Genomic DNA, 18,080 nt, shown 5'->3' on the forward strand with positions numbered 1-18,080 from the left:
GTAACTCTGATAAGTGCAGTCTCTGAACTGTGATGGGGCCTAAATCCTGACTGAAATTGTTCATATATACCATTTCTCTGTAGAAATGAACATAGTTGGGAGGACACTACACTTTATAGTATTTTCGACATAAATGGTAGATTTGAAATTGGTCTGTAACTAGCCAATTTTCCAGGATCAAGCTGTGGCTTCTTAATAAGCAGTTTGAAACCTGCCATTTTAAAGTTTCTTGGGACATGTCCTGAGGATAGCGAGGAGTTAATAATATTAAGAAGAGGATCTGAGATTACCGGGAATACCTCTTTTAAGAGCTTAGTTGGTATTGGATCTAACATACATATTGTGGCTTTTTATTTTTGTATAGGTTTTGTTAGCTCTTCATGACCTATGACAGCGAAGGTTTGAAGTTGCTTGTGAGGAAAATTATGAGACTGTTTTCTGATGTGCTGTGACAGTTGATTGCATAGTTCAAATTTTATTTCTGGTTATTTAAATTTTATCAGTAAAGAAATTCATGAAGTCATTACTATTGTGCTGTGATGAAATATCTGGTTCAGTCGATGCTTTATTCCTAACCAGTTTAGCCACAGTACTGAATAAATACCTAGGATTGTTGTGGTTATTTTCTATGAGTTTGCTAAAATATGCTGACCTGGCAGCTTTTAGTGCCTGTCTGTAGCTACAGACACTATCCTTCCAAGCACCGCAAAATACCTCTGATTTTGAATTCTTCCACTTGCGCTCCATTTTCCGAGCTGCTCTCTTGAGAGCATGAGTGTGATCATTGTACCATGGGGTGGGGCTTTTTCTTGAATTTTCTTTAATCGAGGGGGGGGGAGGGGGGCGCACACTATTATTTGTGCTAGAGAAAACTGTATTTATATTTTCTGTTATTACATCAAGTTCTTCTAAACTTTTTGGCTTACTAAGTATGTGAGACAATTCAGGAAAATTATTAGTGAAGCTATCTTTAGTGGTCTAAAGAGTAGTCCTACCTGAACGATAGCGTGGTGTAGATTGTGTGACATCAGTTGATCGCAGCAAACAAGAGACGAGGTAATGATCTGAGATGTCATTGTTCTGTGGTAGAATTTCTATAGTATCAACATCAACTCCATATGACAGAATTAAATTTAGTGTATGATTATGGCGAAGAGTTGGTCCTGTCACATTTTGTCTGACTCCAAGAGAATTAAGAATATCGATAAATGCTATTCCCAATGTGTCATTTTCATTACCTATTTGAATATTGAAGTCACCAACAATTAAAGCTCTATCTACATTAACTACTAGATCTGATAGAAAATTTGCAAATTCACCAAGGAAATCTGAGTACAGCCCAGGTGATCTATATACTGTAGCAAGGGCAAAATATTTTTTATTTATATCTGATGGTGTCACATTAAGCATTATTAGTTCAAAAGGCTTAAACTTATATCCTGTCCTCTGAGTAACACCAAAAACTTTACTGTAAATTGTAGCAAGACCTCCTCCTCGACCCTTCAGATGAGACTCATGTTTATAACAATAACCTGAAGGAGTAAATTCATTTAAACTAATGTATTCATCCGGTTTAAGCCAGGTTTCAGTCAAACAGAGCACATCCAAATTATGATCTGTAATAATTTCATTTACAATTAGTGCTTTGGTTGAAAGAGAGCTAATGTTTATTAGCCCTACCTCTATATGATGTTTATCTTCAATAATTTTTTTTTTTTTTTTTTCAAGTTTGACCTAAATGTGTTTGGTAATTCGGGGAACAGACACCATCTCTATGTGATATCTAGGTGATACAGTCCCTATGTGTTGTAGTTTATGTGGCCTGTGTGACGTCTCAAGGCAGCTAGCAGACGTTCAGTTTAACCAGTTTGTCTGCTTCCTGACCTGGGTCCCAGTTAGTCAAATACTATCACTATTAAGACTATGAGCCAAATTACTAGAGAGGAGAGTGGCACTTTCTCTGGAGGGATGGAGTCCATCTCTCTTTAGCAGGTCAGGTCTGCCCCAAAAACTCTTCCAATGTATATAAATCCTATGCTATTCTCCGGACACCACCCTGACGTCCAGCCGTTCAGTGACAATAGTAATCTACTATAAACCTTGTCACCACGACGAGCAGGGAGGGAGCCAGAGCATATTACAGTATCTGACATCATTTTTGCAAGTTCACACACCTTTGAGATTTCGTTTCATCATTTCATCACTCCACAGAAATAGAGTAAGCGTGCGTCTCCTCCTCTGTGTAACATTATCTTTAGTGATCTCCAACTGGCGAAGCCGGACATCGTTAGTGCCGACATGAATAACAATTTTAGAAAATCTACGTTTAGCATTAGCCAGCACTTATAAATTTGATCTGATATCAGACGCTCGACCCCCGGAAATGCATTTAACAATGGTGGCTGGAGTCTCTATTTCCACATTCCTTACAATAGAATCACCAATTATTAAGGCTCTTTCAACATAATTTTCAGTGGGTGCATCACTGAGTGGGGAGAATCGATTGGAAACCCTAACAGGAATGGGAGAATGGTGTCACTTTGCTGAGCGAGTATACCGCTGAGATGTCACCCAAACATCCTGATGCAGTGGCTCTTAAGCCAGAACCAAAGTGTGTGTTGCTTGCTGTACTACCCACATCTGAAACAGGCTTCTCTTTCTCACTGACCTCCACTAACGTTCGGATGCTTGTCTCTAACTCATTAGTCTTCTCTGTCAGCCTGACTAATTCTTTACATTTATCACATGTGAATAATGCAATGCAGGAAGAAATAACATGAGAGGATGCCATGACTTACCGCAATTTTTTGTTGTTGTTGTTATTATGGTTGTTCTTAAGTGGCGAGGGTTTGAGATCGATGTGGTTCGATGTGGTTCCTGATCAGCAGATGTTTGAGATTGATGCAATAATCAGTATAAAATACAATTGAGAATGCACGCAGTCGAAACGCCAGATGTAGACAAGCGGAAGAAGAAAAAAAGAGAGAAAATGGGTGCTCGCGGTAAAATACATGCAGTTGAAACAGTAGCGGAAAAACCCGAAGCACATGGTAAAATGGCAAAGAATAAAACAATTAATGTATAAGAATAAGCAATGCTAAGCAGGCTAGCAAGTTGCAAACACACGTGCAGCGTGCCGGCAGCAACCGGAACAGGAAGTCAACCACCGGAACAGGAAGTTATATCTGTTATTAGTGGTATTGTGACCAACATTAATCTGATTTAAATTGGGATCCTCACAGAATAGCGCTGAGATGAGTGACTGATGAGATATTGAGAGCACCTGGAGAGCACGCATGTTTGATTGACACCGAGAGCGCTCATATTGAAGGGACTGAAGCTAAAAGCGCTCATGATCGCTAAAACAGTCTCTATCGCTCCACACAACGTCTGATTGTCACGACTCACATTACATCACGTGTACTCAGATTTGTATTCGCATGTTTATTTGTTGTTTAATTCGTTTTTATACCCGTTTGCAGCCTCTTTATCCTCTTCCTGCTCACTGTGCAATGAGTCAGAATAACTACCGTATTGGCTGTAGAAAATGGGCAACTTAATATTCACACGTGTAATTCTTACAAATGTTTTAAAACAAAATGGCATATTCATGTGAATTACATCATCTCTGAAAGTTTAAATTCGTGATTGCTTAGAATTGCCAACAGCTCAACCTCCAAAGGCCACTCTGTCATGTTTCAAGGGCTGAGCAAGCGCTCATTCATTAGAGGAGCAGTGTATGTGTGATTCCCTGCGTGATGCAAAAAAGATCACCCCTGATTCTAGGCACGATCGGCCGATCACCGATCATGGATTTAAGTCCCCAGTTAGACTCAGTCCCCATTTACTTTCATTGCACCATTATAAATAATATATATATATATATATATATATATATATATATATATATATATTTGTGTGTGTTTTTTTTTTTGTTGTTGTTGTGAACTATCACTTTAGCATCTCTCAGTAGCTAAAACTATGGCTTACTGGTCGGAGGAGAGCTACAGTGGAATGGAATGAGAAAGTATGTGTGTGTGTGTGTGTGTGGCCAGAGGGTGAATATTTGCTACTGTAGTTCAATACCAACGGTCTACCTCCAATGATATTAGATTATCTTTGAGTAGGCTATGGTTGGCTGAGTGTGTGTGTGTGTGTTGCGGTCAACCATATGCCATGGATTGCCGGAGTGTGTGTGGGGTGCCCTGCGTGTGGCAGATCAAAAATCGGCAGCTGTCAGCGATCCGAAGAGATCACACTCATATACACACACACGTGGCGGCTTCTAAAGAGGTCACGGAGGTTGCATCCTGAGGGATAGAAGTGAGATGACTGGGCAGATGGGTGTGTGAGTATGAGAAATATAGACAGAGAAAGTGTTTTTTTAAGAAAGAGAAGAGGCTTTGTGTTAAAACTCTCTTGATGGTATGAATTGTAGAATGAACTACTGTGAAAAGCAAATTTGAATGAATTAAATATTTATTACAGTGAGAAAGAGATAATTATAATGGCTGAGATGCTTGCACAACCTTCTACCAAAGGAATTTAAAGGGATAACTCACCCAAAAATGAAAGGTTTGTCATTATTAACTCCTATTCCAAACCCATATTATTATTTTCATGTGCCGCACCCAAATTACTTTCTGTCCTCTGTGGAACACTAAAAGAGATGTTTGGCAGAATGTTTAAGCTGCTTATTTCCATGGTGCACTTTTGGTGAGGATATTTCTCTCTTCTCGCTGATAGTTTTGCATAAATACATCACTTCCGGTCAGGCGGTCTAGTCACACAAGTTGAAATATGTTAACGCAGCCGAGGTTCAAATCAGATCCGAAAATGTCGCATCCAGAGACTGTCGGAACCTCATGCAGCCCCCGTACGACTCTCCATTGGAAATTAATTAGAGGTTGACCAATAGTGGATTTGACCGATACGATAACTAAGTTGGGCAGTAACTGCCGATAACCGATAAATCAACTGATAGTTTTTAAAATTGATACTGAATGAAAAAAAATAACACTCAAACTAAAATAGTAACTTTATTACAAAAATAAACAGTACTGACTGAACCATGAAAAAGTATTGTACTTTTTTTTAAATGAAATAAATATATAAATATATATGAACTAATATTCGAATTCTAAAGTCGGCTGATTTTTAAATTGCCGTTGTTTCTTTAGTCCACAAGAGTGCACATTAAATACATAAACCATTCAGCACCGTTATATTACTGCAAATAACATTCCTATCCTGGCTGTTAAAAAAAAGGATTTCATTTTCAACTAATGTGGATAAAATAAATTAATAAAACTTTTTAGTCGGTCCATATTCTCAAATGTTAAGTCAAAAGTAAAATGAGGGGGAAAACGCTTCAATAGACAGTTCACATGGTGTTACACTTGCACTGATTCCTACTACTCCAGACTCAAGCTTCATAATAACAGAGAAATTCCACACAGTTTTTTTATCCATTAGAGTTTATGTGGAGTAGCAATATTCACAGATAGCAGTGGTATTCGGCTGAACTCAGTGGTGAAGCGGCTCAGACTATGAGCCCAGGCCAGGGGCTGTTCAAACAGACAGAACACAACAGACTGAAACTGAACGCGAGGACATCGAGACACACATTTCCAAGTTGAACATCTTTCCTGACAAAGCATTTAAACAACACATTGCTTAATCTGAGAAATGCTTATAAGGGAGCAAGACGCAATGGCCAGAGACCTAAACCAACTGTTCGGTCACACCGAACGCTTTTGCTACCTTCCATTTGTTTTTCTATGTAAATACGCGCTAGATGAACGTCTTTGTTTCTCTTTGTTTTTGTTTATTCAGCGTCTCGTGCAGAACACTGTTTTTAGATGATGTGTCTAATTAAAAAGAACTTTAAAAAGCATATTAAGACACCTGCTTTCTGTTAAACTGTATTTGTTGCGCTGTGCCTAGCCTTTTTTAGCGCAAGAATGCGATTGATCTGAAGTCATCGTATTACAGTGAGGAATTTTTGTTTTATTTTGATTTGTTTATACGTTTCTCTCGGCTGCATGAAGATATTAATTTGCTTTTTCACATCACTAGCTTTAAATATGCAACTTCGCTGACTAACGAATGCGACTAACGAATGCATAAACATGACCAGTTGGATATAAACTAATGCAAATAGATGGTAATAGATGGTAACAAAAAATTTTTGTCACATTGTTTTAACCACTTGAGGTTAGCTTTAATGTTAGCATCCTCTCAGCCTTGTTGGCAAACATACTAATGCAGAATCTAGTCAACAAATGAATTACTTTATAATGATATGACAACGTGTACTGTAATGTACTGTATACATACCTTTTCGTTGTTGATGTTTTAAATCCACATCTGAGTATAGTCATGTGTCAAAACAAACACCACAAGGCATCAGTGAAGTGATCATTTTTATTTTGCCTCTAGAGGCCGCTCTCATACAGTATAACGACAGTGGACCCTTCCCAGCCGCTCTAGCACCGGACGCAACAGGGAAAAATGATCGGTGTGGATTTTTGCAGATAACGATAGTTCCAGAAATCTGTTATCAATGCCGATTAACTGGCAAAACCGATATATCAGTTGACCTCAAATAATGAATGACTTCCGGTCTATCGTCTGTCATTTGTTGGATGCAGTGAAAAGGCAGCTTTAGACTACCTAACCCTACGCTTACTCTATTTCTGTGGAGTGATGAAATGATGAAACAAAATCTCAAAGGTTTTGCTTCATGACTTATAAGGGCTTGTGGGTTTAATCAGAGCATTAAAATAACGTGTGAAAGTGAAGAAATTAGGACAGATATACTATAGATTTACTGTTGCATAATGCAATAAAATATTATATAAATATTATAATTATATAAATTAATTGTGTATGTTTTATTTTAAAAATATATTGTAAAATGTATGAGTTCAAAAAACAACAATGCAATTGTAAAATTGACCAAAACTAAAGCTGACATATTTTAAGTATTTAGAAATATTTTGATATTTAAAATATTATTTTTCACGTCATTCATAAGTTTTTTAAGCCTTAAAAGGAAATCACATATCTGTATTTTATTATTTGATTTATATATTTCAAGTTAAATATGTAAAAATGACTTCTTAAAGTGTATGAAGCACACATTCAAAAAGCACACCTTACGAAATATGACAATTTGTATGACAATTAATCATCAGCCAAATTTCATAATTGTGACAGCCGTGACAGTAACACAAAGGGAGAAATAATTAAAAAAAAAATAATAATTTGCTCAGTTATGTCATACAATGGCAATTTATGGTGACCATCTCTTAAACCTTCAAAAGAATGCAAAAGTATAATTCAGAAGTCTAATAAATTATTCCATGAGTCTCATGATTGTTATGAAAGCATACAATAAGGTTTGGTGAGAAACAAACCAAAATGATCTCCTGTGCATCTCATGAGTCTGTACGAGAACAACAGTTATGCAGTCCCCTCGCGTCTTTGGGCCGTTCAAGCAAAAAACATTTTTAATCTAAAAACAGGTCCTCCACAGCGATCAAAGATAAGTGAACATTTTCAAAAATGTTTTTGCTTGAACGGCCCAAAGACGCGAGGGGACTGCATAACTGTTGTTCTCGTGCAGACTCATTAGATGCACAGGAGATCATTTTGGTTTGTTTCTCACCAAACCTTATTGTATGCTTTCATAACAATCATGAGTCTCTTGGAATAATTTATTAGACTTCTGAATTATATTTTTGAAGTTGAAGAGGTGGTCACCATAAACTGCCATTGTATGACATCACTGAGCACAAAACATTTTCACAATTTCTCCCTTTGTGTTAAGAAAAAGAAAGAAAGTCATATGGGGTTATAACAACACAGGGGTGAGTAAACAATGACTAAATTTTCATTTTTTAGTAAACTATCCCTTTAATTTATACTGCGAGATTGGGTGAGAGATTCAGAGGGAAAGTACAGGATAATTCGGCGTTGCCCACTCCAGGCCAATGCTCAGATCAATCAAGGAATATCAATTTGCGATACATCAAGTAGTGTTTTTAATAATCGACTAGCAGGTGCGGAATGAGTACTCGATTAGTCGATTACTCGTGCACATCCCTAACGTTTAGCATATTTCATTGGTAAAAATTGCCTAATTACAAAAACATGTGACTAAATAGTGCCGATATGACCATCTGTGATGACGATCTTTTGACAGTGCCTCACCTGAGTGGGTAGATGACTTTATACGATGCCCCGAGTTTAGTTACTTTGATATCATTAACTACTTTAGTTGTTATGACAGTCAACAACTGCACAAGTTGAGCCTGAACAAATTTCTACTCCAACTAACAATTAAAAATGGTTGTTGTTCTTTGTCTGGATTGCTCGTTTCGGTAGTTTTTACATTGCTTATTGTGGAGATCTGAACCAGAAAACAGTCCAACAGCAACCAGAATCATCATAGCCACCCAGTGGTTGGTCAGGAAAACTGTGGATAGACTATATTCTAAATTCGTAATGCTCTTAAATTTGAACTATAAATTTGACCTTTTAGCAGATTTTAATTGTTTCTATCAGCTTTCTAATGTCTTCTCTTTCTCTCTCCCTCACTGTCTCTATCTCTGTTTTTGTCATTCTCTCACTCTTTCCCTCATCTGCAGGTTTTTATGAAGAAAACTCTCTCCACGATGATACAGGTGACTCCACTTTGCCATCTATTGGCCATATACAGTAACATCAGAATCAGGATCAGAATGAGTTTTATTGCCAAGTGTTATCACATACACATATTTTTTTTTTTTGGTGTTAGGAGAAACAAGTGCACACAGTACATTACAGTGAGACACAGAATATAAAACAAGGTAAGATTATAAATAGACATACAAATAATAGGACATATAACAGAATGGCATATGTACATACATAGCCAACTTATTCCTTTGCTCTATTTTGGTTGTCTCACACATTCGTGTGAGAGGGTGTAGAGTTTTAAAATTTTAGGATGTGGGACAGACAACGGGACGAAATCAAAGAAGAATTCATGGTCGCTTTTATGTTTTTTTTTTGTTTGTTTATTTTTTTATTTTTTTATTTTTTTGGAAAGTGAATTTTAGGCAAGTTTATATAACACGTGAATTTTAAAATTCAGGTAAATTGGGCCACTGTTTTGCCTTTTATTTCAATGACATAGAATGGCGTATTTTATTTATTTTGATTCTATTTTCATCTGTTTTCAAGGCAATAACTGGAGGTATGTGTGAATACTGTATAAAGTTTATTTGCTGTGCATGTGTGTATTGACATGTCTGCTCTTTTCAATTTCCCTTTATAAAGCTAATACAGACATAGAGTGAATTCGGATTTACTGTTCAGTAAGTCCTGTCTTAAAGTCACACCACAGATTAATTTGTGCCATAATGTTGATGACCACTAAATTATTTCGATTTGTCCCTCGTCTGTTTAAAAAAAGCAAAAAAACGCAGTTACAGTATAAGGCACTTACAATGGATGTGAATGGGGCCAGTCATTAAACGCTAAAATGCACACTGTTTCAAAAGTATAGATACAAGATGAAAACTTTATACATGTTAATATGATTTTAGTGTGATAAAATCACTTACTAACCTTATGTTTAAAGTTATATCCAATATTATAACTTCATTGTCATGACGACGTGACGCTGGTAAACCCTGATCTATAAACCAAATCTGTTAAATTACTTTAATGCTGTAAATCCCTGAGTTTATCACACTAAAATCATGTTAACATGTATAATGTTTACGTCTTGTGGCTATACTATAGAAACAGTCTGCATTATGGACTGGCCCCATTCACTTCCATTGTAAGTGCCCTACTGTAACGGCAATTGTTTCTTCTTCTTTTTCTTCTTCTTCTTCTTTTAAATAAATGAGGGACAAGACAAAATTATTTTTGGTGGTTATCAACACTGTCACAAATGCTGTTAATTAATCTTAGTTTGTTTTGAAATATTCCTCATGCTCAGTACCGATAAGCTGAACTCTATTGCAGTACTTGGTTTCACAAGCAGAGTATGTCACAGAGCTCTCTCTATTTTTTGTCTCTTTTTCCAAAGCTCCAGGGGTCAGAATTAGTTCAGTTGCTTCAGATCTTACATAGCTAGCCAGTCATGCTGTGATACACACACACACACACATGCAGTTGTAAAGCTGTACAAGTCAGGGTCGTACATTGTTAGAGAAAGCAGCTGATTTATGTGAGAAACCAATTAAGTTGTAAAGTGGCAGAAGAGTGCACTCTCTCTCTTTCTCTCTCTCTCACACACACACACACACACACACACACTGATGACATCACCTTCACTCATTGTCCAGTGGAGTCAAAATTTGGACAGAGTTCATGAATAATATGTTAACAAAGCAGGAAATTTAGACCGTTTTAGTGAATTGTATTGTTTTGTGTGTCTATAATAGTACAAAAACTGTCCCTAAATATGATACATTTCTAGGTATATAATATTGCTAAAAACTGTAATTGCAGTAGTGTGTAATGCTGTCAAATACTCCACTACGTCAACAGAATTTGATGCATGAATTGGAGAGAATAAAAATATCGAAATTCTGATTACAAATATCAGTAAACAAATGAAGCATAATGTACAGTCGGCCGGTTATTATTGCAAAATAAACTATAAAATGGAGGGATCTTTTATCACTTTGAAGGGGTTTATTTTGACCAGTTGACTGTAAATTATCTCGCTTTTTACACTGCTACAAATAAACAAGAGACATGAAATATGGATTTGAGTTGAAAAGATTTTATTATGTGAGAAGAAAGAGACCGTGGAGTGATATACGAGAAACATGGGTTGTGGCAATGTGTTTCACGGCCCCCTTCATCGTACCGTGATCCACTTTGGCATATTGTGGTCCCGTTTTGCGACCGGCCCACCGGGAAAAGTCCCGGTTCTCCTGATAACCAGTCCGCCTCTGCTTTTGTGCATTAACTGCGTCCTGAATGTCAGGCATATTTCTATGTCAGTGATACGCTTCTTTAATACACATGGAAAATGTGGTTCTCATCAGGATTTGGATTTAGGCTCCGTTAAATTATAGAGAATGTAAGTATTTTAATAATTTTCATCTACTGACACACAATTAATGGCTTGTATTAACAGTGATTGTATCTTATTCTGAACTCACTTCACTTCTACTGGATGATTTAAAAAAAATTAAACCAAAACTATTTCTAAATTCAAATTACACTTTAAACTAAATGAAAATATAATCAAAATAACAAAGTGGTCAAAAAAATCATACCAAATCCAAACATTTTACTCTCTCCAACTTCTTCCGCCGGTCCCTTTTGCATTGACTTAAAAATCACTCTACATCAACAGGTGGAAAAATACCAATATAAATTAAATCATAAATACAATTGTAAATTTAGCCTAAACATTAGAATAATAATAATTGAAAAATAATCTATGACCTAAAGATAGTTTAACACAAATCTCATAAATATTTGTTTCATAAAACGGCTACAACAGTGATCGTCATTGACATAATTTGACGTTCTACTATATTTTCAGAGTTTGGACGTGAACTTCATTACCACCTGCTGGTGGACTCTCCAAACTGCAAATGTAGGAACTGAGTATAGACTTTGTGCTGAAAACAGACGTTCTGCTGAAATGTCTTCGCGCAATTTCCTATTTCTCAGGAAAATAGCAAATTGCAATTTGCGCCAATTCATTACCATACAATACACCCATAGTTTGCGTGCATACACCCACAGATAGCGTAAACACTCCCACCCACGGCCACTTGTGCTTTGTGCTGGCACGAAAATTGTGCTTAGAATTAGTATTCTCACGAAAACTAGATAAGACATAGCCAAGGTCGTAGCGCGTAGCTACTAAAATAAAGCCAAATATGTTTTACACATTCCTGTGCTTGACAATGAAGCTGAGAGGTTTGTGCTTTGGGTCGGTCGTTTTTTATGTCTGAAGGTTACAAATGTAGTGTCTGAAACATCTACAAGCTTACCAGAAGTTGTTCCAGTGTTCCTACTGCAGTTTGCACTCATTGGTCAGTGAGTCACTCTCATCTTAAACCCAACGACAACAATGAATGTTTATCGCAGCCGTAATCGTGAGGAAACCTCCAGTAGAGTGTGTTTTCAAGTGTTTACATGTGCACGTGTGTAGTATGTGGTAGTTTCTGGGCACAGCCAACGGTCGATGGTTTCTTATACACAACCAAACTCACCGACAGCGTTGAATGTTCCCAGAATGCACCAGACGAATTAGTTCAGATGTGTGACCATCTTTCAATGCTTTTAACTAGGGCACTTCTCACTTTTTAATGCACTTTGCTTTTAACGAGATTTGCTCTTTTGATTAAAGAAGATTTCGATTTGTTCAGTAATTGACAGTTTTACAAATGTCTTTTAACGAACATATTCTTGAACAGTGGAGCAAAAACAGAAACAGTTGGTGTACTTGAAAAGGAGGTACAATTTTTTGAAATTCATGAAGATTATTATCATGAGACGAAGATTATTATTTATGAGACGAAGTATGTGATTGTAATCATTTGCTATTGTATTGTGGTCATTCAAATAATCTGCTGTTGTATTATTGCTTTTAATGATGTTCAGTCGAACAGTGCAAAAGGGTACCTAGCTGTATGTCAAGGATTTAAAATTGTGTTAGTTTAGCTGAAAATGGAGACAGTTTGGTTTTAGTTTACATTTCAAAGAAATAAGAAATTTGCTTGTGACAGGTTTAAAATTTGAGGTGAATGATGAAAATTGTATACATCTAGGTTGGTATGTAAAAGTACCAATATTTTCAATGGTATTACCATGATTTGTTTTTTTTTTTATTTTTTTTATTTTTTTATATGTATTATGGTAGTCCCATGGTATTTTCGAAGTACCTAGAAGTACTAAATAAGTATATAAATATGGTGTCATTCAGTAACAAATTATTTATCAAAGTTACGTATTACATTCTCAAATGCAATTGCAGTCTGTAAAATAATTGCAGTCATTTACATACGCAAAATCTATTTGAGTAGAACTGGGTCAGTGCCAGAATGCATAAAGCAAAACAATATATAATAATAATATATATACATCACTCTACATCAACATTATATACATTATAATATATATATAAGCAACTAAACCTGTATGATACTGCAAACTTGAAACTAGCAAAGGTATTTGATGACTTCATAGATATCTGATGTAATTTGCTTTGCATTTTTTATGTTGGTAACACATAATATACTGTAATTATATGGCTTATGTTGTTCTGTGTTCCACATATTATTTATGAAAATACTTTACAATAAGGTTTATTCATTAACATCAGTTTACACAATAGTTACTATGAACTAACAATGAACAATTCTTTCACAGCTTTTATTAATCACGGTTAATGTAATTTCTACACATTATTTATATTAAACATTGTGTATATTAACATTAGTTAATGCATTATGAACTAACACATGGAAAATTAACATTTAAGATTTTTAAATTCTGTAAAAAATAATAGTTAATTCACCTACTGTAATTTTAACAAATACATTGTAAAGTGTTACCTTTATGTAAAAAGATATACATAAATAATTAGAAGAATTAGATGTAGCTAGACTGTCAAATCAATTGACTTTAGAGCGCTAAAAATAGTCACTCATAGAAATCTAGACAATCTTACCTTGAAATAAGAAGAAGACACTCCTGCCATGTTGACACTAATCAGATAAACAAGACTGGGAATATAGAAGACAAGCAGACAGCCACCTATAAAAGAGAATGAAAATAACAGTAATGAGTGATTTAGCTCTCTCTTTCGCTCTCTCTCCCAAAACAAATACACACCCATTGCTGCATGAGTCACACTACTGAGCTGTCAGCCCCTCTGTGAGTTTGCCTTATTGGAGATGAACTATATATGACCCAAGTGATGTGCTGCCATGAATTTGGCCATGTGGATTAAGTGATGAATTCTGATTGGCTGAGATTTCTGATGCTCTGGATTAGAGCTCTCTGATTGGTTAAAGCTGAGTTCATTTGCATAGTCAAGAGACAGAGAGATAGCCAAAAAAAAGATGCAGTCAAACAGAAAGATTAAAGGAAAGATGTTTAGAAAAAGACTCTAGGGAATAAATAATGAAAGAGATATAATGATGAAAGAGGGAGAGATCTTGTAGATGGATACATTTTGCCATTGGACAATTAAATCACATGCTTTTGTATGAAATTCCTGCAGCTGGTAGCAAATACACACCTATACACCTGTCTAACATTCCACCAACTCTGTTTGTGTGCATGCATGTGTTTGCATGCATGTGTGTGTGTATGGCAGTATCATGTGCAGGATATGATTTTTTATATCAGTAATTAGTTTTGCACTAGTAAATACATTAATTCTTGACATTACTCATGGAATTACCCATTCTTTGTATAAAAAATGGAATTTCAACTAGTAAAAAACTATTATTTATTTGTAACTGCATAGTCAGTAGTAGAACTTCACAATTATCTGTCATTCACTCCTGTTCAAAATACAATAAATGTCTTACTAGTTGAAATTCCAATTTCACATATCAATAATTACTGTTACTAGTTCATAAGTCCATTCCTGATATCAACAATAGAATTTCAACCAGAAAAAAATTCAAATTTGGTTTTCACTAGTGGCAATGTTAATTTCAGATATCTGTAATCTTATTATAACTACTAAGAAAGCCTTTTAAGGTATATTTAATTACTCTTCAAAAATGTTTATATATCTGAAGTTCATTTCCAGATATCTGAAATGCCAAATCTAACATGTTGAAATACATTAGCAGATATTTAAAAATTAGCGTTTTCTCTAGTTGTGAAAATGATAATTTTTTACCAGTTGTAATTCAGTTGTTGATATCAGGAATGGATATTTGCACCAGTAAAAATTTAATTATTGAAAAAAATAAAAAAAATAAAAATAAATATATATATATATATATATATATATATATATATATATATATATATATATATATATATATATATATATATATATATACACTGGCAGCCAAAAGTTTGGAATAATGTACAGATTTTGTTGTTTCAGAAGGAAATTGGTACTTTAATTCACCAAAGTGACATTCAACTGATCACAAAGTATAGTCAGGACATTACTGATGTAAAAAACAGCATCATCACTATTTGAAAAAAGTAATTTTTGATCAAATCTAGACAGGCCCCATTTCCAGCAGCCATTACTCCAACACCTTATCCTTGAGTAATCATGCTAAATTGCTAATTTGGTACTAGAAAATCACATGCCATTATATCAAACACAGTTGAAAGCTGTTTGGTTCATTAAATGAAGCGTAACATTGTGTTTGTGTTTGTTTTTGAGTTGCCACAGTATGCAATAGATTGGCATGTCTTAAGGTCAATATTAGGACAAAAATGGCAAAAAGAAACAGCTTTCTCTAGAAACTCATCAGTCAATTATTGTTTAGAGGAATGAAGGCTATAGCAATGCTTGAAACTGCCAAAAAATGGAAGATTTCATACAAAGGTGTACACTACAGTCTTCAAAGACAAAGGACAACTGGCTCTAACAAGGACAGAAAGAGATGTGGAAAGCCAGATGTACAACTAAACAAGAGAATAAGTACATCAGAGTCTCTAGTTTGAGAAATAGACGCCTCACATGTCCTCAGCTGACAGTTTCATTGAATTCTACCCACTCAACACCAGTTTCATGTACAACAGTAAAGAGAAGACTCAGGGGTGCAGGCCTTATGGGAAGAATTGCAAAGAAATAAACACTTTGAAACAGAAAAACAAAAAGAAAAGGTTAGAGTGGGTAAAGAAACACAGACATTGGACAACAGATAATTGGAAAAGAGTGTTGTGGATCTTAACCACATTGAGCTTTTGTGGGATCAGCTAGACTGTAAGGTGTGTGAGAAGTGCCTGAAAAGACAGCTACATCTATGGCAAGAGCTACAGGAAGTGTGGGGTGAAATGTCACCTGAGTATCTGGACAAACTGACAGCTAGAATGCCAAGAATCTGCAAATCTGTCATTGCTGCACATGGAGGATTTTTGATGAGAACTCTTTAAAGTAGTTTAAGTAATTTTTCATGTTATTAATGTCCTGACTATACATTGTGATCAGTTGAATGGCACTTGTGAATATAAGTACCAATTTCTTTCCATAAGAGCAAAATCTGTACATTATTCCAAACTTTTGGCCACCAGTGTGTATATATATATATATATATATATATATATATATATATATATATATATATATATATATATATAATTTTTACTAGTAAGGAGTACATAGCTGATATGTGATATTTGAAATCTGTAATTGAGTTTATCTAAAACTAACTAAAATATAACTAATATTATCACAGTGTAACAGGTCTGGACGTTGCAGAAATGAGGAAGCGGGGTTCAGGTAACGTCACACTTCTTTATTCACTCACAATATAGTCTGTATAGTTTTTAACAGTCTCATGCAGTCCTCAGCTGTGTAGCACTCTCTCTCTCACTGGGCTCTGGCGTGGGCTCCTCTTATCGCTCTGCCTGAATTACTGCAACAAGAAACAGCTGTTAGGCCTAATTATCATCCAGGGATGAATCCTTACCGCTTCCCCTCTCCCTGGACAGACACTCAACCACGCCCTCGCCACACACAGATTAATTTAATTCTTATAGTCAAGTCATTTTTATTTGTATAGCGCTTTTCACAACACACATCGTTTCAAAGCAGCTTTACAGAAAATCATGCATTAACAGAAAATGAAACTGTAATATCTATAATGTCTTAGAGTGATAATATAATATAATAATATTATAGTAGTTGATACAACTTTACAACCAGCCTTCATTAAGCATGAAAATGCCACAAATAGATAGCAATATCCCTAGACAGCCCTGAGAAATGTTACGCTGTTAATTAAACATATTTTAATTATATCACTTAGTGCAATAAAAACTGAATATACTGTAAAATTAAACTGAAACTAAAAAGCGCTAAAAAAACTAAAACTAACCTAATACTAACAATCAGAGTGAAAACTGAAAGAAAAGAAAAAACTAAATATAATGGACAGTTCATGTTTTATTGTTCATGTTGTGTGCAAGTGGTTTGACTATTAGTGTGTGTGTGTGTGTTTGTGTTTGTGTGTGTGTGTGTGTGTTATCATTTGGGTTTGTAAGTTGTTCCTATATTACAGTGCCATGACATTATTGCCCCTAATCACTCTGGACACTGGGGGAGCAATTCCCACAATCCTCTTTGCCCATGGCGATTTTCTTTCGCACAACATGTGTTAACTAGGTCAACATGCATACATAGAAACATATGCACTGAACTTGCATTTCTAATACCAACCCCTCTCAAAAATGGGACCGGGGCTTTCAGAGCAATGATATACTGATGCTGCTGCAGGTCACAACCTGTTCCTACACAGATTAAAATGACCTCATACCTCTCACAGGCATGATAAGTTAAGTCCACTTTACGGTGACATAAAAAAATGTACTGTACAGATGGCTGAAATTTCAGTGTTCATAAATATAATAATATCTCAGTGTCCAAAGGTGTTGTGGTGTTTTAGCTATTAAAAAATTGCTCAGCAAAATGATTGAGAAGAAGTGTGAATCGGGCTACACTGGTCGTGCAGTAGGTTTCATGCTAGATTCAAAAGATCTGACTCTTAAGAGTCATTTGTTTGGGAACCAGGCTACACTGGTCGCGCTGAATGTTTTCACGCTGTAGATTCAAAAGAACCATCTCTTAAGAGTCATTTGTTTGGGAATCGGACTACACTGGTCGTGCTGTATGTTTTATGCTGTAGATTCAATAGAATCAGCTCTTAAGTGTCATTCATTCAGGAATCAGACAACAATGGTTGCGCCTTATATTATTGCACACTGTAGATTCAAAAGAACCGGCTCACAAGAGTAATTTGTTTGGGTATCAGACTACACTGGACACGCTGTGTGTTCCGCGCTGTAGATTCAGTAAAGAGGCAGCACTGCCACTGAATAGTGCAGCAGGAAATATTGTCAATATA

At 35.6% G+C, this 18,080-nt stretch overlaps 1 protein-coding gene across 1 annotated transcript in view; it reads left to right on the forward strand.

Moving 5' to 3' along the window:
* LOC127428816 (nuclear receptor subfamily 6 group A member 1-B-like) overlaps positions 1 to 18,080 on the forward strand; it is a 48,534-nt gene that overhangs the window by 8,665 nt on the left and 21,789 nt on the right. The window contains exon 2 of the mRNA XM_051677429.1: positions 8,655 to 8,690. Coding sequence (XP_051533389.1) covers positions 8,655 to 8,690 — 36 coding nt within the window. The remainder of the gene's footprint in view (positions 1 to 8,654; positions 8,691 to 18,080) is intronic.

Source organism: Myxocyprinus asiaticus, chromosome 38, assembly GCF_019703515.2.
Source record: "Myxocyprinus asiaticus isolate MX2 ecotype Aquarium Trade chromosome 38, UBuf_Myxa_2, whole genome shotgun sequence".
NCBI classification, from domain to species: Eukaryota; Metazoa; Chordata; class Actinopteri; order Cypriniformes; family Catostomidae; genus Myxocyprinus; species Myxocyprinus asiaticus.